The sequence below is a fragment of the Nilaparvata lugens genome, chromosome 5, assembly GCF_014356525.2.
Source record: "Nilaparvata lugens isolate BPH chromosome 5, ASM1435652v1, whole genome shotgun sequence".
In the NCBI taxonomy this organism is placed as follows: Eukaryota; Metazoa; Arthropoda; class Insecta; order Hemiptera; family Delphacidae; genus Nilaparvata; species Nilaparvata lugens.
Genome location: NC_052508.1, coordinates 73002834 through 73029845, shown reverse-complemented (window position 1 = coordinate 73029845; position 27012 = coordinate 73002834). Strand labels below are relative to the sequence as shown.

The following is a 27012-nucleotide window of genomic DNA, read 5'->3' as shown; positions in this document are numbered from 1 at the left end:
CACAAATACTAGACACGTCACGTGACCTTAGGAAGTTCCAATCCTGGTCTTCTGATTGGCTCGCGGCTGTGAACGAAATCAATTGATCCGGATCAGTAAAGGAATCCGAACCTCCCATCAATACTATTACAATGCGGAACTTCCTAACAAGATGGCGTATTTTTGCGCCAGGGTACTAACCGAGTTTCCATACTGTATGTATACTGTGGTGTTACTTTTACTTTACTTTTCTTGTTCGTCACAATTATTAAACTGCATTAAGGAAGCAACGATCCCGCAGTATATGACACGTCAAAGTTTAATCTAATTTCTACCATCCTTCATATTTCAACATAACAGTCATTCATTAAGGGGAGTCGAACATCCTATCTTACTCCATGTTAACATTTTGTACCTTTTCTCTGTTACCATTAAACATAGAGACTTGATTTTTTTTTTATTTGAAAGATCCATTTTTCTTCTATAATTTAAATGTGTGACATTTTCATGTGATTGAATTTGTATTTTTCACAATTTTTTCCTGAATGATGATTTTTTCCAAATAAATTTACACCTAAATATATATTTATTTTATTCTGTATGGAAATATTGAAAAATCCTACATTCAGTTTGCAATCCTAGTGATACTGAATCTTTTAAAAAAAAAATCAAGTGTTTATCTTAAATAGAAGCTGAGAAAAGGTACATTAAAGTTGAAAATTTTTAATTTGCGGGGAAAACAGAGAAATGCGTGCAAGTGTTTTTGAAAGTAACAAAACTTGTAAAACTCACATTCAGTAGCCTCCAGCACTGTAACTTGGAGCTTCGGGATCCTCTGCCTCTTGATATTGGTCTTCCAGCCTTCTCCTTGATAGAATTCTTTTCTGTCTAATTTTTTTTTCAATGTCATTGAATTTCCTCTCACTTTTTTGGATCCGTTCTTCGTTGAGCTTCCTCATGGCATCCATCATGTGACTTCCAGGGATGAATTTCATTTCTTCAAACAGCTGTATTTTGTTCTTGTTCCCATCATTGAATCTTGTAATAGCCTCATATACACCAAAATGTAAACTTTCAATCCCTACAAAAACCCGTTTAGGCAAAACAGTCCATATAACATTATTCAGGCTCTCATTTGGATTTTGTGTCTTTCCTCGAATACACTTTTCTAGCAGCTTCTTATCTGATAGGTCCCTGAATATGTACTTGATCTCATTCATGATAATTGTTGGTAAATGAAAGTGACAATTATGGTCATAAAAAGTTCCTTCCTTCTGAGCTTTTCTAAATTACACCATGTATCATCTGTATCAGGGCATAGTTGATGCTTGGGTTCTTCATTACTAGATGATACATGGAAATAAAGTGCCCACACTGCTTGATGCATGGCACTTACACTTTCAACATTTCTTTTGATGGCAAGTCCATAATAAATTTGAATTTTCTGAATAGCAGTATCAGTCAGTCTATTTTTTCCACCAAGTGTCTTGCCATCAGATAGCTTTCGATGTTGAGCCTTCAAATTTCTCAGTCTGGTGCCCATTCTCTTCTCCACATGCCCAATGCATTCAAGCTTTTTTATTTCAATATTGGACCATAGGGCTGAGCATTACAAACAGCCTGAAATGCCTTGGAGTCGCCATCTCCCAGGTAATCAATATATCTGACATTATACTGATTCTGAGATCTCTGAAACATCTCTAATGCCCCAGCAACTTCCATACCTCCAGAAGTCCCAATATAATTGGCTTTGCATTCATCCAAATGGATATTATTGCTCTTCTGTGGACATAGACAATACTTTGATAATACAGATATGTCAATCACTTTACCTGTCTCAACAGATGTCATGGACACAATCCCATTCAATGAAGTGTGACCTCTCCTCTGCCATGATCCATCTATTGCAACACACAAATCTCTACTACTGGTCCTGTCAACTGCTTCTTCAACAGCATCTTTCATTGACTTCTTGCACACACTGCTCATCACAGAGCCTGAATGTAACTCATATTTGTGGTATCGGCCTGGGGGAGGAGGAAGATTCATGATTCCACATAGAGTCTTTGCTGATGTTTGACCTCTTCCAATACATCTAAGTCCATATACTAACCTAGCATTTATATCATAAATATTCTTCTGGGAATCATTTTCACCCTGTATCACTGATTTATTACTGTTTACCATGTCAGCACTAGCAGAACAAGATGGGCAAAATATTTTTATTTTGCAAGCTAAACCTGAGATTGTCTCTGACGAAATAATAAGGTTATGTTTACAAAAACGGCATACACCTATTGTCTGTAGTGTATTACTAAATTGTTTCAAATCAATAATACAGTATCTAAAATCACTGTCATTTTCATATCCCACAAACTTATCACTGAGTTTCGTGTAGGAAGATGAATGTTTTGATGGCTCAGCTTGAGCAAGAACCTCTGATCTTGAAGAATTGTTTGTGGATGATGTACTAGATCTGTAATTGAACCCACCTCTCTTTTCTTGAAAACCTTTCCCTCACATCTAGGCATTTTCACTAATACTTATAATAAATATACTGATGAAAAATACTGATATTCAAAATAAAATTTTGCAAACACTACAATATGCAATAATTTCACATTTTCACAACACAAACATAACCAAAATCCCAAACCAGCTGGTTTGTCTACGAAAAGAATACAGTACCAACATCACAAGCTTGAAAAGAGTGAATCATATTATGTACTTTCAATAATAAATTACAAATCATTGAAGAAATTTATTCCGGAGAACGTCCTGCTGCCATGAATACCTACTCAAACTTATAAGAGCATATTTTGACGCATGTAATAGTTTTTTTTTTAAAATATTAAAAATACTTCCCATCGTCATAGAGATGTGATCCAGGTATCATTGAAAAGCGGGAATTTCAAACTATCATATGAACTCAAAAACAAAAAATTGATATTTTTTCAAAAATTTCATGTTTAACTCCCCTTAAACAGTCATATTTAAACACAACAGTGTTTAATTTTTGGTCTGAAAGTTTTACTTTCTTCAAAGTTTAGACTAATTGCTTGTAATTGATTAAATTCATCTTTGAATTCATCTGAGAGCTCTCTACTATAGTAAGGTACACGTTATAATGGCAGTGTTTGTTTAGCAATGGTATTGCTATCATTGTCTATCATTCAACAAAGCGGATAGCGCTATCTCTTTCTCACTTTGCTCTGTTGCCAGATCGTCTTTTAACAATGTAGAATTAATAATTCATTAACAAAATATTTCATCTAAGTAATGGAGATTCATTATGAAATTATTGAAAGATATAATTTCTTGCTTAATAAAATATAATTGATTATTTTAAATCAAGTGACGAAGCAGTGTGTGATGTCATAACCTCAACCTTTGGACAACATTAACTTTTTATCAGCATTTTTCGAGAGAAATAGAACAGGCTCAGCCTAGTTTTTCCTTCAATGCCTTACATATATTATGATTGTAGTATTTTGTACAATAAATGAATGAATTTTAAACCAGAATGAACAGTTAATATTACATCAATAAACCTGTATCAGCTACCGTCTATAGAAGGCATTGACAAGACACAGAAGATCGGCAACGTTGTTCTCCTATCTTTCTCCACTGTCATTATAACGTGGAACTCACTATGGACTTGTGATAATAGTATGGCATTATCATCTGTCAAGTTCCAAGTTACGATGTTAATCACAGCGTATAGCAGTACAATTTTTGGCAAATAAGGGTGTGATGACATTGAAGGTTGAGGTACTACTGTAATGTTTTCACATGAAACGGTGAAGTTTGGACCTTTAGAAGTCCATTCTCAGAGAGGGTATCGAGGATACCCTCCCCTTCAGCACTTGACCGTAGAGTGGTTCATAGGCGTAAGAGTAATTCATAGCTATCAGGTCACAATCAAATTTATATAATATGAATTTTACAAATGTATTATGCTGTTATCACTAAGACTTCATTTGTGCTAATAGTATACCTGTGCGGGGTCAGGCTGGTCGTCTCCGAGCAGATAGGACTTGAGGTCGAGCAGATGGGAGACGGCGCGACACCAGGCGCGTACAGTCGCCTTCAGCCACAGCCTCGTGTGGCTTTGCTCCAGCAGGGTGGGCAGAATCACTTGCAGTAGGAGCAGCTCCAGGGATAACTCGCTCACCTGCCAAACAAACATAATAATATGTCATTATATTATTTGTTTTGTTTTTAGATTATCACCTAGTGGATATTATATAATGTTAACACGAAAATACTTCATATTTTTTCTTTATCATTGTCTTATTAAATAGAAGTACTATTAGTAGGCTACTTTTTATTTTCAATTTTTATTGTCTTCTTGTTGTTTTCTCATATTTCAGTATTTTTTTACTGTGTTCTGTTCTCTTTTTGAGCTCACAGCTAGCGGGCAAGTCTGACTTTGTTGGTTGTGCCAAAACATTAAGATAATTATAATTTACATTTGTCTTACGTATCTTGTATTTTGGCAAAATAAAATATTCTATTTATATTGAAATTTGATCAGAAAAGCGGTAGTTATTCAGGAGAAGGAATGGTTTGAGATTGAGAAGAACCAGGGGAAACTGTAAAAATGATAGGTGGGTTTGGAGGGGGAGGAAGAGGAAGAGGAGGAGGAGGAGGAGGAGGAGGTGGAGGAGAAGGAGGAGGAGAATTGGCTTAGACTTCTTTATTTATGTATGTTACAATATATACTGGCTTCCACACTAATTTACATTAAATGACAGTATTGCTAATTATTCAACGAGTATTAGAAAGTAAAATTTTTTTAATGAATATTGGATGCAATTTGAATAACATGAATATAATATTGTTATGTAACTACATCAGCGGTGTATCGGTGGCATGCCAATTGACAGAATCCCAAACGACCGAAACGCTATATTTTCCCAAACGGCCGAAAACTACTTTTTTCCCAATTGGCAGAATTAATGAAATATTGAAACTGGAACTTTCTCATTCAGTCGAGTCCCAAATGACAGAAAACTTTTAAGAGTTTTCCCAATCGACAGAAAACGTTGTTTGTGAAAGTGGTGAGAGTCCCAAACGACCGAAAGTGATAGGTTTCCCAAACGACAGAGAGTTTCTCTAGTTTGTCGCAAATGACAGAAAGCGTTCTGCCAATTGGGAAAAAAGTAGTTTTCGGTCGTTTGGGAAAATATAGCGTTTCGGTCGTTTAAAATTCTGTCAATTGGGACCCTACGGGTGTATCGACTCTCTGGAACGTATATAAAATAAAAAGGCACGCCGCAAAGTAGACCCACGCTAATCCACGAAAAGCAACCCACGCTGTGGGCTGTTTTGTAAACCATTGCTATAGAATTATTCATAATCAAATCAGCTGACAAGTGAATTATTCATTGCATGTATTATTATCATTACACATATTTCTGGAGAAGCCTAGCAATGGTTTACAAAACATCCCACGGCGTGGGTTGCTTTTCGTGGATTAGCGTGGGTCTACTGCGCGGGGCGGGCCACACACGAACGGGAGGAAGATTGAGAGATGACAAGTTGGAGTTGGGCCTACCTGTGTTGATTCGGTTTGCAGGGCGACAGTGTAGGGCAGAAAGGCGGGCCACACAAGGCGTAGCACACGCACGGGCAGCCACAGCATCAGCAGAACAGCTGTTCCGAAGATAACAGCTGATGCCAGCAGCCGACGCACGTGACGCATTATCGGCAGGTGGATCATTTCCTGCAAAACGGTTGCAAAAAAGTTTTTGTCATATGCCCGGTTTCTCAGTCGTTCAGTAAACAACGCTATAGCTATTGATTCAATAACTTTATCAATTCAATAAATTTTTATTGGTTCCTTAAACATATTTATAGAATCCATAGCAATTCATCTGTTCAATGAATCTGGCAGCATGGCATGATTCCAAACCGACCACTTTCGTAAACAAACTTTATATGGTAGCCATGGTAACCAACTGAATCCTGTTTGTTTATTCCTTGCTGCTTGTTGTGAAGTTCAAGTTGAAGGTTTTTTCCTACGTTAATGATATTTTTTCAAGTTATTATTATAATTATGGCAGAGAAACGAGACCGGGGCAAGAATTTTGCAGAGGTTGAAAAAGAACAATTAGTAGAGATCTGCCTAAAGTATAAAAATGTGATAGAAAATAAAAAGACACATAAATATTCAATAAAAGATAAAAGCAAGGCATGGGATGCAGTGAGAGAAGAATATAATTCTATTCAAATCTAACTCAAACACTCCATCATCTGAACTGCTGCAGTACCTAATTATATCTAGATCCATTTCAATATATTAAAATAACAGAACATCGAACACAAAACAATCCAACATAACCTTTAAACAAAATTATCGATTCGATATAAATAATTATTATTATAGGCTTGATTTTGGCATTATTTCGTTCAATAAACAAATCTATAGCTTATCCCATATGATTGTGATTAGGCGTACGGTAGTCAAAGAAGAAGAAGAAACAACGCTATAGCTATTGATTCAATAACTTTATCCAATCAATAAATTTTTATTGGTTTCTCAAACATATTTATAAAATCCATAGCTATGGAACGATTTATCTGTTCAATGAATCTGGCATGATCCAAAACTAGCACTTTCGTAAACAAACTTTATACATGGTTCCTATGGTAACCAACCAAATCTTGGATGTTTATTCCATGCTTCCTGTTGTGAGGTAATTTCCTACAGTACTGACATCTTTTGGCTGATGTCTCCAAAACAAGATGGCTGACACCAAATGAGGGCTATCAATGCTAAACATAGTGCAACTTTGATTCTGTTTTGTTTTTAAAATACTGGTGATCTACACTAATTTCAATTTTATTTTGTAATTTAATTTTTCTAACTTAATTTTTTGATTGCCACCAAAAATTTGAGAAATTTATCCATTCCATAAATATTAATTTATAGGCTGGATTTTGGCACTATAGTTTATCGATAGATTTATAGATTCAATAAGTTTAAGGAACGTTCTAGAAACGCAATTTTCATATTTATCGGTTCAATAAAGTTATTGAATGGATAAACAGCTTATGGAACGACTGAGAAACCAGGCATATAGTGTTTATCGAGAGATTTAAGGATTCAATAAGTTTAGGGAGCGTTCTAGAAACGCATTTCTCATGTTTATCGATTCAATAAAGTTATTGAATGGATAAACAGTTTATGGAACGACTGAGAAACCGGGCAATAGTCATTCAATTTCAGCTGCTCTACATCCATGAAATCAAGCCGGTAAACAGCTGATTGTAGAACAAATAAACATATGATTCTCATTACAGCATACTATACTGTAATAAAATCATATGTTTTCTTTACAGTCGCGTATGTTTCCTAGTTCCGAATTTGGAACAGCAAAACTGGTACAGAACAAGATCTTAATACAGGTCATGGCACTCGTGTTCCTTATGGAGCGGCTATTTTATGGGGTCTTTATGGCGGTACATTTGAAATATTCCAATCTAATTCAATTTGCTCGTAACAAAATTATGCATTTTAAAAACAATATTCTGATTTAAATAATATGTGAATTCAGGATTTCAATTTTTTAATAATGAAATTTCACTAATAAATGCCTCAATTATTCATTTATTTAGTACTAAAGATTGTTCTTATACTTGTATCTTAATGATTATGATTCATAAGGCATTGCGACAAGACAGAAATATGCGAGGACTTCAAAAAGAACTTCAAAAAGAGTTTTAAGTTCCCGATCAATTAAATCTGGAAATGAACAATTCAGTTCCTAGTTGAAATCTAAATATTATTATTCTGAACAATTTATTTTACAATTCAAAGCCAAGCAATATCCCTTGAACAATATAACAAAATAACACATCATGTTGTTCAATCTATAGCTGATAGAATTGAAAATTGGTGAACTAGAACCCCATAAAATGACGATTTTGCAATGTACCACGGAATTGTGTCATGACCTGTATTTATAGACCTTGCACAGTATGAGAGACTACCAGCATCACATAGCTTCACGAAAAAGAACTACTAGGCTTGAATTAACAGTGGAAATTGAAATTGGATCTATACTATGGGATATACCTTTTTATGCTGTCTTTTCTCTTTGACGAAAATGACTGAAATTGGCATTTTACCTCATTGTGCTCGGGCTGAGTACAATTCTGTTGGAATTTTTTTTTTACAATTCAAAGCCAAGCAATATCCCTTGAACAAATAATAACATATCTTGTTGTTCAATCTAAATTATAACAGCTGAGAGATTTGAAAATTGGTGAACTAGAACACCATAAAATTGCGATTGTCTGATAGTTTTCTAGTTCCTTATTGACGTTTTTAAAAAATATCTCGGAAACTAATGTCAATATAAGAAAATTTTCTTTGTCATTTTTGTTGCAAATTTCATGTAGTATCTATGACCTTCAGCTGTTACACCTTTCATTTTTGTTGCCTACATTTTATATTCATAGGCTGGAAAATTAAAATCAAATTTTTTCGCACGTTTTTGCAACTTAGAGTCGCTTTTCGCATCCCCTCCGCCATAGCTCCTTATCTCTCCAGTCATCCTCTCGCAAACCTCTGCATTCCATCTCTTTTCGAACTTATGATATGAACTCATGACCTAATTTAAAAAGAAATTCATGAAAAAAATTCAACACGAGGATAAATTATGTTACATTACAAAATTACATTAAAATGAAAGAGCACATGACAAAAATACATACTTGAATGGGACTGAAGCAATACCTCCGTAAACAAAGCCATAGTGCATTCTGGTGACGTCAGCATAGGTAGGGCTCCTACACCAATAAAAATTCGTTGATTTCAGCTGATCTATATCAGATAAGGCCAGTTGCACGTCCGTCTGTTAAATATGGACATTAACGTCGATTAACAAATCAGCGTTAGTTTTACGGATTAATTTCTGTTCAACCAAGATCGGTTAATTTTTAATCCCGATTAAGTTTACCGGATAACTAACCAAGATTTTAACAGTTTCACAATCCGACAACACTGTAATTTAACTGACACAAAATAATTGAGGCTATGTTATTGAAGCTGTGAATTTGAAACTGAAAAAATATTAACAAACGAGATCATGGTCCAATATTATTAGACAAAGAAAAAATATTTTGATTTCAATTCTAATAAGAGAGAATATTTACATAATAGAAAACTGATAATGATAGGTATGTTTTGAGGTAAAAATGAGGTTATGTTATTAAAGCGGTAAATTTGACCATTCAATACAGAGGCATGCGCGAATGCGCCTTAAAAATGCTCTGTCTGTCGCCAGTGTCAAGTGCTATGCTGCTAACAGACGACAACAGATCAAAAACTAACCCCAAAAATCAGAATCTAATTTTGAATGCTAATATCAGCTAAATACACTTCTCTATTTTATTAATGAATGAAATTCATTCATATATTTAGCCCATACTTTGAATTTTTTAGTTTTTTTTACCAAAAACTAATAGGAAGACAGAGTAGGTACCTAACCGGCGTTAGTTGGATTTAATTCCCCGTGAATGGCCTGTTAAAAATCTTATACGTCGATTAGTTTAACCAGCGTTATTTTTCGATTTTTACCTTTGTGCAACCAAATTTTCTTCGTTTCAACTAATCGCGGTTAAAATGGTGCCAACTAATCAGAATTAAAAATTGTTTAAGCCGGTTAGTTTAATCTGCGTTATCGCTTGAAATTTCTGTTTTGTGAAACCAAAATGCATCGGTTAGCACTAATCTCGATTAAAGTATAGCATTTAATCGTGATAAAACGTTACCCGACGTACGATAAACTGGGGGATAGTGTTTCTATTGGTGTAGGTGCCCTATCTGTGCTGACGTCACACGAATGCACTACGGCTTTGTTTACGGAGGTAGTGGCTGAAGTCGGGATCTTTGAGATTGCGTTGAGTTTGATATCAACTCAATGTAAGATTAGATGAATGGAAACTAACTAATGACCTGATTTGAAATGACAGAAAAACACTCACCTGAATGGGACTGAAGTCGGGATCGTTGAGATTGCGCAGAAACCAGAGCACACCAGGCCTCAGCACCTCTCTTAGGAGCAGGATGAACGAGGCAAAGTAGTAGACGTAGACCATGCCACAGACCCAGTGGATGAACATGGAGGTGCCGGGCGCCGCCCTAAAAGACGCCTCTCTGTCTCTCAGTGTGGCGTCGAACATTGACAGCGAGCAGATGTCTAGCCACCATCCACAGATCAAAGGTAGCACACCTATCTCTACCACCGACAGCAGCGAGACCTGCGAAAATCAATTATTTAATTAGCAGCTAGACCAAAATTCATTCATAAGATTGAGTAAGAATAGAAAAGAATGAATGACTAAAAACTAAGAATCAAATGAAATCAATTTATTCTCACAATTTACAAATCATAGAGTACATTTATAGACGCCCTTACGTTGTGAGAGACACACATGTAGGCTTAAGCCTGTGTTTGTGGGGGCCTGGCGTAATTCGCAGAATTTAAAATCGATAAACTATTAAAATAAATTTGAGAAAAATACAGATTAAAAAATCTGGTGTGGTGCTCTCACACAACTTTTCTTGCCGTTATGAAAATTGATCATCTGACGCTAGTGTTCCCGCGCATCTCAAGTCTACTATTCAAAGATCTGAGCCAGATGGTGACAGGGCAATAACGCTGGAGACACACGAGGTCTGCTATCTCTTCATAGTGAATCATTTAATAGAATCAACAATTGCCAACAGTTTGCAATAATTGGATAATCACATTTTCTCGAATTTCGAGCTTATTTTCAATTTTCGGTGAAAATGTTACTGAACATTAATTAATTGTAGAGTCTCTCATGCTCAATCTTTTCCACTCGAAATTTTTTGTTTAAATTGTATCTGGAGCCTGATAATTGAGAATCTAAAATCAAACTTCGCATAGATGGGGCGGAGCTTCTGAAATTTTTACAGATATGGGACTTATGGCAGTTATCAATGACTATTTCAGGTATGAATTTAATTAAAATCGTTGGAGCTGTTTTTGAGAAAATCGCGAAAAACCTTGTTTTTGACAACATTTTCTCCATTTTAGCCGCCATCTTGAATTGCATTTGAACGAAATTGTTCGTGTCGGATCCTTATATTGTAAGGACCTTAAGTTCCAAATTTCAAGTCATTCCGTTAATTGGGAGATGGAGATATCGTGTACACAGACGCACACACACACACACACACACACACACACACACACACACACACACACACACACACACACACACACACTCACACACACACACTCAGGGGACCTTGAAACGTATGGAAATTTAGAAATTGGGGTACCTTAATTTTTTTCGGAAAGCAATACTTTCCTTAACTATGGTAATAGGGCAAGGAAAATAAAACTAAAGGTACAAACACACTGAAGGCGGAGCGGAGCGTGGCGTTGAGGAGCGTCGTGAACAATATCATGTTAAGCAATGAGCTGCACCACACACTGGAAGCGTCTACTCGCAGAGCGGAGCGGAGCGTTGCGTGACGTGACGTTGTCAGAGCGTTCATGATACACACAGGAAGCGTCTAAGAGTCAAGGGCCTAAAAAATGGTGTGGTCTAAGTTTGCACGGACATTACTTTGTGAGAATAATCACTTTGAAAAAGTAAATTCGTATGGCTTTTGTTGGCGGGAAGTCCCTTGCGGGAAGGTCCCACCGCCTGAATATATAATTTAAGCCGTCAATGAGCTTTACGACTGTCATACTTCAGCCGGGTCCGACACTTTAACGTGCTCATCCGATAACACGGGAGTGATCTGGTAAAAAAACTTTTGATAATGAGAGGGTTTGAACCCGGGATCTCTATGTTGCTACGCAAGCACTCTATCCACTAGACCACGGATCACTCCAATCACTCAAAGTATTGGATATTAGCCAAATTTCCCCCAATAAATTTACTAGATGGTGAGAGAATTAATGATTTTTTAAATTTCATAGAAATATAAATGAAATGGATTAGAATCGCCTTACTTTTGATTTAAAAGTGCAATAGATAAATTTTCTCTATTGAAATAATTAAATAATACCATAGAGAAACAAAGGCGTAAGTAGATATCCCATGGTATAGGGCGTCTATGTCGCAACTATTACTGTTATCTCAAGCCGATTACTGTCGATTATTGTCAATTTTTACTGTTTTGTTGGGGTGAAAGTGTATGAACGGCACAATTTGAGAGACTACCCGCGTCACACAGCTGCATGGGGAAAGAACTACGTGAACTATCGGCTTGAGATAACAGTAAAAGTTGCGACATAAGCGCCCTATACCATGGGATATCTACTTATGCTATCGTTTCTCTATGATAAAACACATTACAGGAGAATTTGTAAACATTAATAATATACTAATGTACTAGATGGTGGGAAAATGTAGTAGAACAAGTGCATTATTATGTACAAGAGTAGACCGGACTGGCACTCGCACTGTGACGCTCCAAAAAACAAACCAGCTTGTTCCAAAGTTTGACGCCACGCCCCGCTCCGCTCCGCGAGAAGACGCTTCCAGTGTGTTGCAGCTCATTACTTGACATGATATTGTTCACAACGCTCCACAACGCCACGCTTCGCTCCGCTGTCAGTGTGTTTGTACCCTAAGAACTAAGTAAATAGCTAAGAACAAATAAGAATGAGTAACAAATTGAATGAAAAAGACTAAGAAATTGTCAAAAAACCACTGATTTATTGATAATTAGAAAGACCGGTTTCGGTTATTACACCATTGTCAATCTCTGATAAACTAAAACTAAATACAAGAGCAGCAGAATTTATACTAGTAGGCGAGTACTGCTATTGGTCGAGGGCATGAACGCCTGCCATTGGCCTAGCTAGACAGTCTCCTCCCCCTCAACACCAAACATGTAACTTTTAATACATGGTTCAAAAATATTAGCCGACATTGTATCAAGTTGAAAAAATTAAATTAAAAGTTGTTGTTGCTTATTGTTTTTGATGATTCAATTCAATTCAATTTATTTCACCAAAAACACAAAAACAAAACAATAAATGATGTGGAGAGCTTTGCGAGTTCAATCACCTAATCATAATTATTATTATTTGTGATGAACCAACAGTTCTTGGTGGATTTTGAACTGTAATGAGAACAAAAACAATATGCTTTTCACTGATACTCAGACTAGAAATTTTACTGAAAAAAAGATAAAAATTCAACTGATAACACGATTGTAAATATTGTATGGCAGGTTCTTTTCCATTGCTGTACAATGCTACAAGAGATTTTTTCTCAATTTCATCATGATGAGAAGTTTGAATAATTTAGTCATGTAAACTTATTTTATAAAAAATAAGATAAATTCCTTTCGCTGAATAACTATCAAACGAATGATAATTATATCTCTTCAATGATCACAATGTTTTGATTCAAACTCGACAGTAATAAACTATTGCAATGAACTGTTTAAATGCCAAATAATAGTTTAAGAAGTATGATTTTGCAAGGAGAATTAAGGTACATTAAACATGTAGCTTCATCAATGTACAATATTATTCAATGCTTTTCATGTTTAATCAAACCAGTTTCTCTCTTTATTCTTTATTCATTTATACAATACGTACATTATCGAAATGATAGGTAGAGGAAAAATAAGGTAACCTTGTGCTATTCCTCTCCCAAATTTAGATAACGTAAAACATAGTCCGAAATAGGTTAAGTCTTGTAGTTCTTCAATTCACAAAATTTTGAGTCCTCAAATACTTTTACAAAGTGGATTTTCAAATTTTAATGCCTCTGACATGGTTACGTGACTCTTTCATCTGATAACTACACAGCCCTGTTTGATTGACTACTGAGTGATATATTCATTGTAGATGTTTTCATTGTAGAAAGTTGATCATATTTACAACCACATAACAATAATAAATACAATTTGATTAATTTAAATGAAGATTGATAATCATAGTTGATAACTATGATAAATTTAGTTGATAACAACTGATTAATTACTGAGAAATGGCGATTGAAATTTGATTCATTGTAGAAAGTTGACTGACCTTTACAACCACATAGCATAAGCCGAGCACTCGCCTGGCGCGTGAGAAACTGAAGAAGGATGCCAGTGAGTGGAAAATCAGCAGACACAGTCCCACAGCGCAGTATCCGCAAAGTGTTGTCACTAATCCTGCAAAAATCAACAATCTTAGAAAATTTTTACACATGGACATCATCACAATTTTTCAAATTAGTTGGCAGTTTTCTAATAAATTTAAGACATATATGTTGGGTTTTTTTCTCAAAAAAGCTGTTCTATGATACAGTGAAGCAAAGTCTCCTATATTTCTTATATTGTATCTATGTGTATCAGCATTTCTAGACATAGTCTTTCTTTTAACATGTATAATAACCTCATATAAAACGAACAGTATTCATTTTTTTGATTCAAGATACACAATAATTGTGTATCCTCGCCCAATTTTGGCACAGCCTCACCAGAATTTTGATTCATATAGTAGTTCAGAAAGAAAAGTGTTTTTCCACTTTATAAAATTTGTGTCCAATTTACTGAGCTTAATTTGAAAGCTCAGTACATGTTTGTCCAATTTACCAAGTTTTAATTTGTATCCAACACTTACAAACAATATATTTTGGATCTATAGTGAGGTCCACGTTATAATGGCAGTGGATAAAGATTTTTATTATGCAGTGGATGCATTAATTAATTATATTTCTACACTGTAAAATACATAATTGGCATCGTTGTGGACCTAGAAAAGGATAGTACCACCGGCTTTGTCGATTGATAGACAAGGATAGCAAAACCAAAGTTGATCAAATACTGTCATTATAACGTGGACAAGAAAGACTGAAAACCAAACAATTCACCTTCGAAATGCGAGGCGGCAGCATGATCTCTGAGCCCGAGACTGGCGAGCGCAAAATGGCCCATATGGTAGGGACAGAAGGCGAACACCAGTATGAAGAGTGTGTTGAGTGAGACAACCCAGAACACGTGTTCGAGAAACACCAGCGACCCGTCAAGGCCGAGCAGCCGCTCCCAGGTCAACTCCTCGGCGGCGCGGTCCCACTCGATCGCGTTCCAATTGCCCACCTCCCCGCCCAACAAGGCTCCGCCCCCGGCCCCACCCCCGGCTCCACCCACATCGTCGCCGTCGTCCGCCCCGCCTCCCGGCAGATCGTCGCCGCCGACGGCCAGTTCTTGGATCGGCTGCGAACAGAAGAGATCAATGGTATTCAATTCAAAAAGGAAATAAAATGCAGTCAATAGTATTCAATTCAAATAGGATGACAACTCTTGTATTGGCTGAAAAAAGAATTCAATGCAGTCAATAGTATTCAATTCAAATAGGATGACAACAACTCTTGTATTGGCTGAAAAAAGAATTCAATGCAGTCAATAGTATCCAATTCATATAGGATGACAACTCTTGCATTGGCTGAGAGAAGAAGCCAATATCAACCTTTGCAGTCAATCATATCCAATTCAAATAGGATCAAAACTCTTGCATTGACTATTAATTGCAAAATACCGTAGTAGATGTGGACATTCAATGGTATATAATTCGAATAGGTCATACTGTAACAAAAAATGAAAATTGACTTGATTCTGCCTTTGAATTGCCAACTTTTGGCTTGGCAGACGGAAAATCAATAATTATTATAAATACCTAGGGCTACTTTTCAATGATAAAATAGAAGAAAAATGTTATATACTATGGAAGGGTAGTAATATTATCATAGAAAATCAGTATTACCATCGCTGAAGGTGGGTTTTCGTTTGTGCGAATTCCTGTTCGGCTGCGTATGCGTATAGTCAAAATAGAAACTTTCCCAAGCAATAAATCGTATTTACTCAATTGATATCGTACGTCGTTTCATTTAATATTACAATAATTTTAATACTGAATACGATATCAACTGAATTAATATGATACAAATAGATACGATTTATTGTTTGGGAAAGTTGCTATTTTGACTACACGCATAAACAGCCGAACGCGGATCCGCACAAACGAAAACCCACCTTAAGCGATATTAATACTGATTTTCTATGATATGAAATACATAATATTACTACCCTTTCATAGTATAAACAGTAACATATTTCTTTTATTTTATCATTGAAAAGTAGCTCTGGGGATTTATAATTACTGATTTACTGTCTACCAAACCAAGAGTTGGCAGTTCAAAGGCAGAATCAAACCAATTTTCATTTTGTGTTACATTATGACCTATTTGAATTAAATACCGCATCTACTACTGTATTTTGTAATGATTCACATTGGTATTTTTCTCAGTCAATGCAAGAGTTGTGATCCTATATGAGTGTTGTCATCCTATTTGAATTGAATTGTATTGACTGCATTTGATTCCGTATGAATTGAGTATCATTGAATACGATTGGCTTGTTTTTGCAGCCGATCTAAGAGTGTTATGATCCTTTTTTGAATTGAATACCCTTGACTGCATTGGATTCTATTCTTTAAGCGACAATCGTATTAAAAACGATGAAATCATAGATAGAAGATAGGGTGAGAATATATCCCATGGTATAGGTCGTTTATGTTCCAAATTTCCAGCAGATCCCTTGTTAACTCAAGCCAATTGCTGTCGACTGTTGTTGATTACTGTTTTGTTGGGATGAGAGTGTAAGAACGGCACAGTATGAGAGACTACCAGCATCACATAGCTTCACCAAAAACAACTACTAGGACTAGTTTCAGGTTTAGAAATGTAGTAGAAATATTCATCGTAAATAATCCCTTCTACTCTGTTATAGAATTTATAGAAAAAAGTGTATTCAAGAGATTTTGAAATGAATGAATAAAAATTTGAATCCAATGTACCTACTGTGGCTATTTAGTTTTGTGTTGTATAAACCCTATTTTTATTGTGTTGTATTGCATTGTGTTGAGTGGCCTATAATATGTCAAATTGTGATATTCTATTGAGGTCTTAGACTAGTTATAGAATAGACACGGGCCATTGTATATTCATACTGAAAGTCGATGAAGCCAACATCTACTGCCAAATCCACCCATCTTGACGTCACAACAGTGACGTCACGCATCGTATAGAAATTATAGAAATCTTTTCTTGAGTTTGTTGTGTAAGTGTTTGTGGTGTTTAACTTACATTGTTGTTAAACATAGCTTGTTTTCCATAGCAGATTGTTATTTATGTAATTATTATTTATGAAAATGATAATCTCCTGCGCAGCATATAATTGCACTGAATTTTTTAGGAAAAAAAGTGGAATATCTTTTCATGCGTAAGTTGAAATTTATACACATAAATATTGTAAGTTGTAACTGTAATATTGGTTATGATGTAAGTGAACTCATTGCAGCATGACAATAAATTAGTTTTGTAGGCTACCGTACCTTATTATTTTCAAAACACTTTATAACTTTGAAGCGATATCACATAACACATTATAACTTAACCGATATCGTTTTTGCCCGTAGCTAGAAATAACCTAAAAACACCATGAATCTGAAATAGACACAATCTGAAAGTTTTCTATACGATGCGTGACGTCACTGTTGTGACGTCAAGATGGGTGATATGACAGTAGATGTTGGCTTCAGAGGCTAGACTTCCCAGTGTGTCTATTCTATAACTGGTCTAAGATTGAGGCTAATAAAGATATTCTATTCTATTCTATCAGCTTGAAATAACAGTGGAAATCGGATCTATCTATACCATGGAATATACCTTTTCATGCTATCTTTTCTCTTTGACGAAAATGGCTGAAATTGGCATTTTACCTCATTTTGTTCGGGCTGTTCGTTGTTGTTGTCGAGCAGCGGCTGTGCGTGGGGCGGCTGCTGCAGCAGGGGCGGCGGCGGTGCGGGGGGCGCAGGGGGGTCCTCGCGCTCCAGCCAATCAGGGCCGCCGCCGTGCAGGATCTGTTCGCGCAACCAAACAAGACCGATGAACGCGAACAGAGTGCACGAGACCACGAAGCAGCCGTGGAAGATGTCCGACGCTATGTTATCGGTCGACAACATGTCCAGAGGTAGTGTCAGGATCTGCAACATACCACACCAGTTGAAAAGCCTAATCCATGACGACGATGATGATGATGATAATGATTTTCTGAAATGTTCTTTAGGTTATGATTGTGATTTTTAGTTATCTTGTAATTATTTCCGTAGCAATGGTAATTTCATGCTCTGTATATACTGTAAAAATTGAGAATAAATTGGTTTGATAATGCTATTTATATACCCCTTTTTTGACTTCTGTATGTGTGAAGGATGATTTTGTGACAATATTAATAATTCTTGTTGTAATTTGACACTGTTCAGATGTATTTTGTGCATTTTGATGAATAAAGAAATTTTCAATTCAATTCAATTTATTTTCTTCACTCGCTTGAAAATGACATTTCTGTTGAAACACTTTGTGAGTAAAAAATTTAAAAAAGGGTACTTGGTTTTTATTTTTTATTCTTATTTCTTGATAATTAAGAGTAGCCCTAAAAAATAGGTAATTTATTATTGTAGACTATAGTCGACATGTATAGACTACAATAGTAGACTGCAGCAATGATGATTACAGTCGTCGTGTGGCTACAATCGTAAAGTCGTCGCTTAAGTAGGGTTTGTATTAGTCAAGTTTACTTAAATTCAAGTTTTTAAACAATTGAGTTGAATGAGCGACTTTGAAAGTATAAGTCAAGTTTACTTAAATTCAAGTTCTAATAACCTCAAAAGTATATAATTGAAAATTGAAGAATCTAATTTCTCTCAAAGTTTTTCTAACATTTGTTGCAACATAAGTTTCTATTTAGTTGTTTTTATATACATTCTACATTGACAGACAACTGGTTTTATCTCAATTTCCTATTTGTAGGTTGGATGTACCTACCAGGATTTTTTATATACCGGACTTGCGTCTACCAAAAAATGGCCGCAATGGTAGTGTGAAGGAGGTCCGGATTGTATCTTCAAGATTCAAGTTGAATTCAAAAGTCGTTTCTACTTCTAATCTCATAAAATTTAAATATTAATGTATATAATTTATCAAGCAAGCTTGCAGGTTGCTTCTGTAAATTGAGCTCATTAAATAATGTGTCCAAGGATAGTTTACCCAAATTAAAATATTTTAAAAATGTTTTAATTGAGCAGTATATTCTTTCTCTTAGTGCCGGTTTCCGAGCTCGGGATTTAGCTAGGTTCTAGACTTAAAACAGCTGGAGTCAGAAAATTGGCTTTCCGAAACGGGGTGTAGTCGCAGTTCCGTTTAAAATGAATTTCAAAAAACTAGAAAATTGAACACAAAATAAAGAGAAAATATTAAGTTTCAGCTATTTAGAATTAATATCGGGGCACCGAGCTTCACACGTTTTTTTTATTTATTGATAAACATAACACAGTTCTCTAAAATGATCGTGTTTATATTTTACAGCTGGCTATACGTCAGCTTATGAATTTCGGGGATGCGATATTTTGATTTTCCACAGAATCACTCGTTCACTTTTTACTATCCACAGACGACGAAAGTCTCAGCTGTTTCAGCCAAGGATGAATTATCCTTTTAATGTCGTTCAGCGAGTTTTCCCAAGGATGAGACCTAGTGCAATCGAATTTTTATATCATAAACCTTTTAAGTTCCAAATTTCGAGAACATCGTTAGAGCCGTGTTCGAGATCCGTCGGACATAATATAAATAAATATAAATAACCAGATATACAGAAATTGCTCGCTTAATATAATAGGATTTAGGAATGTTTCACTTCGTCAAGGAAAAACGTTTCCAATCATAGAAATGAAAAAATAAAGATTATCATAAAAACTGCAAATACGGCCCGTTTAGCAAAGCCAATTTTCTGACTCCAGCTGTTTTAAGTCTAGAACTTGGCTAAATCCCGAGCTCGGAAACCGGCCCTTAATTCATGTATTTCCATCAAGCTCAAAATAGTTTTGAAACTTGTTAGTTTTGTAGTGAAATATAATCAATCTCTTTTTCACATCAAATCTTATTAAATACAGTAATTTTATGATTGTAAGCGAAACACAACTGACCGAATCAACAGAGCCGGTGAAGAGACAGCGGTAGATACGACAGGCGGTGAGCGGCACAATGCCGAGCCAGGCCAGCGCAACCAGCGTGAAATGCAGCCAATACTTGACGGCGGTGGCGATGCTGGCCAGGAGTCCGCCGGCCACATCCCGGATGGGCAGTCGACGCGGCATGTCCGGCGAATAGATGGGCGTGAACGAGAAGCAGTGACCGCACAGCTCGCAGTACTCCTTGCGACTGTAGCGCATCCACTGCACTAGGCATTCCTGGTGGATCCACTGCAACACACACACACACACAACAGTTTTTACTGAATGAAAAATATTTTTCGCCACACTTGGAGCTTGATTTGGAATAGATAGTGGACTAAACATAGCAAAAGTGCGCATCATTATCCCCTCATTTGAAGGTGTGGAACCGCTGAGTTGACACTTGTTGCAGCAATGAAAATTTCACCCCTACATTGAAGCTGCTATAATAATGAAATGAAACCTTAGAATAGTGAAATAATACAACATTTCAAAGAGAATTCAATGCTCTACAAACCTACGATAAGCATAAATTTTTACTATGCATTGTTGGATAGTTATAAGCCCTGAAAGAGCAAAACATTGGATAAAAACTTGTTATTTAAACAATTACACACCTTTAAGAGCAAATATCTCGGAAACTATTGAGAATATCACAAAATTCCACCGAACAAAAAGTGTAGAGAATTAATCAAGCTTCATTTTTGAATAGTTAGTTCTGTCGGTTGATCGCATTGTTCTCAATATAAGAGCATGGAAGAAAAACACTGAAAAATTCAACTTTTAAACCACCCTCATCCCCTTAGCACATGAGTTAGGAATGGGGACTTTTGATATGTTCTCCCAACTAGTCTCAACAAAGCTGCAATGTCAAAAATTTTGTTTAAAACATTACCTCCAAATTCCTTTGTCAATATTGGTCTATTGTTGCAAAAATGGAAATTTTACACTCAACACTAAAGCTGTTGGGGAATCCGTAAAAACGTGAAATTATACATCAAATTGAAGAGAATTTAATTCCTTATAAGCTCATAATCAGCATGGATTTTTCCCGTCGTTTTTTGAAAAGTTACAAGAGCAAAAATAGAAAAAAATTGGTGGCAAACGTGTTTTTTTTTTCAAAAATGTCACACCTTCAAGAGCGGATAGCCTATCTCGAAAACTAGAGAAGATATAAAAAATGTTGTAGAATGAATATTGTTGGAAATTATGTAAGCTTTAATTTGTTATCTGACTGTCAAATCCTTAGAATACAATGTATGTCATTTTAGTCCTTAGAATAAAACTATGTCATAGTTTTTGAGTTTTATGCGAGAAACCAAAAAATGGTACCTTTAGACCACCCCCACCCCCTTAGCACAAGGGGATGGGGTGGGGACTTTTGATATGTTTACCTCCACACTACCCTACATAGAACTGTGGGGTCAAAAATTGTCTTCCCAACTTTTCCCTCTATAACCTTTCCTTGACTGGATTACTAGTCAATTTTATTTTAAACTTTAATGAAGATACGTTTTACAGTAGAAAGAAACATAACCTATTTTTTTGAACATGTTATTCATTATCAAAATTTAGGAATGGAATATTTTTGGGCCACGCCTGTTGTTCTTTCCTAATCATATTTATATGATTTGTGATTGTATCTATTAATAAATAATATAATATATCTGTGAATGAATAACAAATTTAATTCTGAAATGAATGAGTTCATGTTTCAATATTTGTTTTAATCAATTCATTATTATCCTTAATCTTGAAAAATATTGATATAACAGTTTAATTTTTCAACTACAAAATTATACCTACATAATTCTAAGAATAATCCTGAAAAGTTGTCAAGACAACTTGAACTATGATAGTTAAGTTCTGCAACTTCGTAATGTTTTTAATGAATAATGACGATTGTCTCAACATATTGTATGTTTTATGACAATAATCGATTTGATCATAAAAAATCAAAAGATAGTTTCAAAGACTATCAAATAGATTTGTATCCACCCCTGGTTTGCGGAGGTGCACGGCGTAAATCTAGGTCCACTGCTGAAAATACTTGTCATCAAATTTTCGGTTGTGATCGATTTGATATGTTATTTTGATTACAAACATTAAACGATGGTCACCATTGAAAACATACTTAATCGATCCCAACCAAAAATTTGAACCAAACAGGTTTATCGGCACTGGACCTAGACTTTAGCCGAACTGCTAAGTACGGGTACATAAACGATTTTCGTCAATTTTTAGAACGAAAAATTAGTGTACATACTTTGATGCTGCCGGTACAGATGCAGGGGTGGAAGAGCGGCCGTTCTGAACATCCCTCAGACCGACACACGCGGCAGATGTCAGACGACCCCAGGTCCTCCATCATGGCCCCGCCTATCACAACACATTAGAATTGAAACAAATTGTTATTAACACAGTCGAATATTGGTTGTTTGTTTGGTTAGGGCGAGTCCCCCACCTATCAGAATACATCGGAACCAAAACAATTGTGTAAACATCTCTAAAAACACAGTTCAATTCAAATTATTATATTATACTTATTATTTGATTATTATACTGGAAAACGTGATGATGTAGACCTGCCAAAATTAAACGGCACAGGGGAAAAACGAACAATATTTTCAGCTTAGAAGGAGAAGGAGAATGAAAAAAAGAAGAAGAAAGATTTTGTGACTTTGATAGTTATTCTCCTGTGCCCTTTAATTGCGATTGGCCAGATCACACATCAATTTCTCAATTTACACCTGAAAATATTCAACAGGCTCCCATTGTGTGTCCGTGAATTGGAAGAAAAAAATTTAAAATGTACTTCAAGAAAAACTTCTCAAACTTCTACTCTATTCCTCGAGTGAATAGGAGATCACTCGTTTTATTTGTCTCTTTGCCATCTCGATAGTTAGTGTAAATTTTATGAACGTTTGTGTTTTTTAATTTCTTATGACGAAATCTATCCAGTGTGAAGACTGGTCATGGATAAAAAGAAAATTGGATTGAATTGAATATGTTTGATTAAAACAAGTCAAACTGCGGTTTGTTAAATAGAACATGTCAGTAATAATATGCTTGGTAAGGTAATGTCAGTTTACGTTATGTTGTGCTTGCATATGGTAAGTCAGGTTAGGTTAAAAATAGTAATAGTGAGCTTATAAACAGGTAACTATCATAATACAAATTGAAAACAATGAGGTAGGGTGATCTGAAGAATTATAACATAAAGTGTGAAAAAATAAACTATAGTTAAGTATTTATTTACAATATTATTTATTATCGACACCATAGATCCTACAAGTGAGGGTAATATATGATGAAGAAGGTACGCCTATAAGGTACAGGTTAGTATTTGGGCGACATCGTCTACATCTGGACCCACCTGTCACGAAATTAATCCAGCCCTGCTGGTCAAATATAAAGACATCGAGTGTCAAGAAAGTATCTATAAATAGAATTTGAATCAACTAGGCTTAACTAAGTAACTGAATCAATTTATTTAAGCAGGTTTAAACTAATTTGAAATTTGAAATACTCAACTTGAGCTTGTTTCTCGAGAGAGCTTATTACTATCAAATAGCCTACTCATAATTAATTACATGTAAGAGGAAATTTATCTAAATATTAATACAGTTCATGAGAAGCTCATGAGTTTAGAAATGATCAGCAAACTTATCACAAATTCATCTGCCATATCACTAACAAATACAGTAGGTTACTATGATTTGTTGTTCGAAGTAAGATTTAAAAAACTCAAACATAAAAAGTCATGGAAAAAGGGAAAATGAAGTAAATAAGTGCGTTTACTAAAAACACTTGGATAAAAGCAAAGGGTACAATAATAATAATTGACACATATTTCATAACTTCATGAAGACAAGACAACCTACTTAGTGGAAATCAGGGAACATCGGAAGACAAGATATTTTCAGGAGTATACTTACCACAAACTTTAAAATAGAATCAATTGTATTATAATGTGTGATCAAATTATGTATCAGCCATAAAAATATAAAATAATTCACAAAAGTAAATAATCATTTTTACGTTTTAACCTCCTGTCAAGGACTTCACGACGACAAATCAAAAAATAATATCCAGTAAGCCGTGATAAATGATGCAATCCATCTACATCTACAAAATGTGAAAAAAATTATATTTCTATTCAAGGAAGGGTAATTTATTAAAATAATGTTTTGTCACTCTTTTAACATAGTTGAATATTATGATTCATATTCGATTTTCAAAAAATTATTTTATTATAACTACAAAACTTCCATAATCATGATGCTCTTTCCTCAAAAAGAATCAGCTGATAATCGGTTCGACTGTCTGTCTCAAAATTATGTCATAAAGTTATTCGCAATTGCATTTTGAGTTCGGTCTTTGAAGTTTTAAAATATTTAGTTCTTTGGTGATATTTTGTAGAGCATGTAAGAAAGATCTTTTCTATCAGGGTAATTCTGTAATTTTTTCTTAAATTATAATTTTGCATAAGTCAGTTGATGTCATGCACTTGATAGAACTTCATGTTTAGTTAGGTAACTGGCTAAAATTATGGTTATCCCTTGGATACTCATCTATTGAAACTTTGCATACTATGCTTTTTATAGTTAAAAATGAAAAGAAGTACAAGAACAAAAGAAATGTTCATTATTAGAGCTTTAGAAAAAGTCTTGAGTGACAAGGAAATCAAGAGGTCTCACCACTCCCAATTGAAGAAAGCCTGTGAGGTGGCATTAGGTGAGTAAATTTGAATTTTATTTCAAAATTAGAGTTCATGCAGTCTTTTTCATTTATATTTGGTCTTGTTAATATTATAATCACAATAATAAAATCACTACTGGGTGTGATAAGAGATGATAAGTTCCATATTGTCAAAACTTGATGATGAAATCGATTAATCTAATCAAATAATAATAATCCAATTTACATTAGTATTCCTGTTAATCAAATTTTGAGGTTATATTGTGTTTGATAGTTGCTAAGTATTCATTATATTCAGTAATTCAAAAACAGGAACAGCACTACTGGACTAATTTGATTTTATCAAGTATTGTGAAGTTCCAACATTTAGCTTAAGATCAAGATGGCAAAAAATTAACAGTTGAGATTGCCTATAAAACACTGTGTAAGTTAACTTTATCATAAATATATCCCATGGTATACGGCATTTATTTTCCAAATTTTACTGTTAACTCAAGCCTATTAATTAATAGGCCTTTTTTCCGTAAAGCTATGTATCGCTGTTAGTCTCTCATACTATGCCATTCTTACATTCTCAATATATCCAAAGTCTTGATCGTTAGCTAGGTGTTCCCGGATAGATCGCTTCAAAAAATAAAAAAACTTTAAACTTGATAATCAAGATGGCGTGATATCACAGTCCCTCAAAGCTATCCTCAAGGAAATCATTGACACTGTAATAGCTTCTTTCAATCAGCCACCTTGACAGCTTCTTCTTGAAGACACTTATAGGAAGATCCCTCACCGAGCCCGGCAGGAGGTTGAACATTTTGAGTGCCAACACTGAGAAAGAGTCCTTCACTCTTGACAACCTACAGGGTAGAATCTCCAACTGTAGCCTTCCGCGGGTACCGTATGAATGCACCTGACACCTACTCATCATGTTAGCCCTGTTTATCTTCACTGCAGTAAGAGAGGCCAGTATATACAGCCCGAAGACGGTGTGCACTTTCAGGCGTCTGAAGATGGGTTGACAATGGGCAATGAAGTCACGGTAGGTAAGGATCCGCAGTGCCTTCTTTTGAAGAAGCAGGATGTCATTGGCATGTGGAGAATGGCCCCAGAGAAGAATACCATACTGCACATGACTGCCAAACACCGCATGATACATTATTAGAAGTCTCTTGAGACTCATGAGGTTTCTCAGCTCTCTGAACAGGTAGATTACTCTAGACAGTCTCCTGCATACCTGGTCAATATGCGGCTCCCAACTTAATTTGGCATCAATTCCAAAGCCAAGCAAAGTGACTACTTCGTCCCCTGGAGTGTGGGTGCTAAGAGTACAAAGGATCTCATGTGTCTTGGCCACAGAGAGTAAGATATGAGTCTGATATGAGTAAGTCTGAGGAAGCAGGAACAGAATTTCCAGCAGCCATCAATAGTTATCCCACCATCATGTCCCATAAGCACAGTAGCATAACTGATATGGCTGTTAGAGAGGCAATGGCTTGTTGAAACTCTAGTGAGGTCCACGTTATAATGGCAGTGGAAAAAAGTAGGTAGAACAGCGTTGCCGATTGCCTCTGCCTTGCCATTGCCTTATATATAGGATAACTGATACCGGTAATTATCTCAATTATGAAAATATATAATTTAATCATTGAAAAACATATTTCCGTGGCGAATAAAATACCGTCTATATCTATTATTTGAAACTAGAATGAGCAGATAATATTATATCAGGTCGAATAAAATATTCATTATTTGCAACAAGAATGAACTGATAATATTACATCAGATATACCGGTATCAGCTATCCTCCATAGAAGGCAGTGGCAAGGAAGTGAATCGGCAACGTTGTTCTCCTATCTCTCTCCACTGCCATTATAACGTGGACCTCACAATAGTTACCATAGGGAGGTCCACGTTATTATGTTTGATTAGCAATGGTATTGCTATCCTTGTCTTTCATTCAACAAAGCGCATAGCACTATCTCTTTCTCGCTTTGCTTTGTTGCCAGATCGTCTTTCAACAATGTGGAATTAATAATTAAAATATATCATCTCAATCATGAAAATTCAAAATGAAATTATTAAAAAATATAATTTATTGCCTAATAAAATATAATTGATTTTTCAAAACGAGAATGAACAGTTAATATTTAAACCTGTATCAGCTACCGTCTATAGAAGGCATTGACAAGACAGAGATTCGGCAGCGTTGTTCTCCTATCTCCTAGGAAAAGAGTTCATTCATATTCAAAACAGTCAAGCACCATTTTCCGTT

General features: G+C 35.4%; 2 protein-coding genes across 2 annotated transcripts in view; one reads left to right on the top strand and one right to left on the bottom strand.

Annotated features, from left to right (window-relative positions):
* Window positions 1-24137, bottom strand: part of LOC120351514 (E3 ubiquitin-protein ligase MARCHF6) — a 31044-nt gene extending 6907 nt beyond the window's left edge. The window contains exons 1-9 of the mRNA XM_039429245.1: window positions 23984-24137; window positions 22312-22424; window positions 20019-20294; window positions 17757-18020; window positions 14851-15193; window positions 14022-14149; window positions 9976-10251; window positions 5540-5707; window positions 3977-4153 (exon numbers count right to left, since the gene is read on the bottom strand). Of these exons, the coding sequence (XP_039285179.1) occupies window positions 3977-4153; window positions 5540-5707; window positions 9976-10251; window positions 14022-14149; window positions 14851-15193; window positions 17757-18020; window positions 20019-20294; window positions 22312-22416 (1737 nt within the window). The 5' untranslated portion in view covers window positions 22417-22424; window positions 23984-24137. The remainder of the gene's footprint in view (window positions 1-3976; window positions 4154-5539; window positions 5708-9975; window positions 10252-14021; window positions 14150-14850; window positions 15194-17756; window positions 18021-20018; window positions 20295-22311; window positions 22425-23983) is intronic.
* A 220-nt stretch (window positions 24138-24357) lies between these two features.
* The window catches only part of LOC111047939 (brefeldin A-inhibited guanine nucleotide-exchange protein 1), a 130775-nt gene continuing 128120 nt past the window's right edge, over window positions 24358-27012 (top strand). Inside the window, exon 1 of the mRNA XM_039429244.1 lies at window positions 24358-24782. Coding sequence (XP_039285178.1) covers window positions 24659-24782 — 124 coding nt within the window. The 5' untranslated portion in view covers window positions 24358-24658. The remainder of the gene's footprint in view (window positions 24783-27012) is intronic.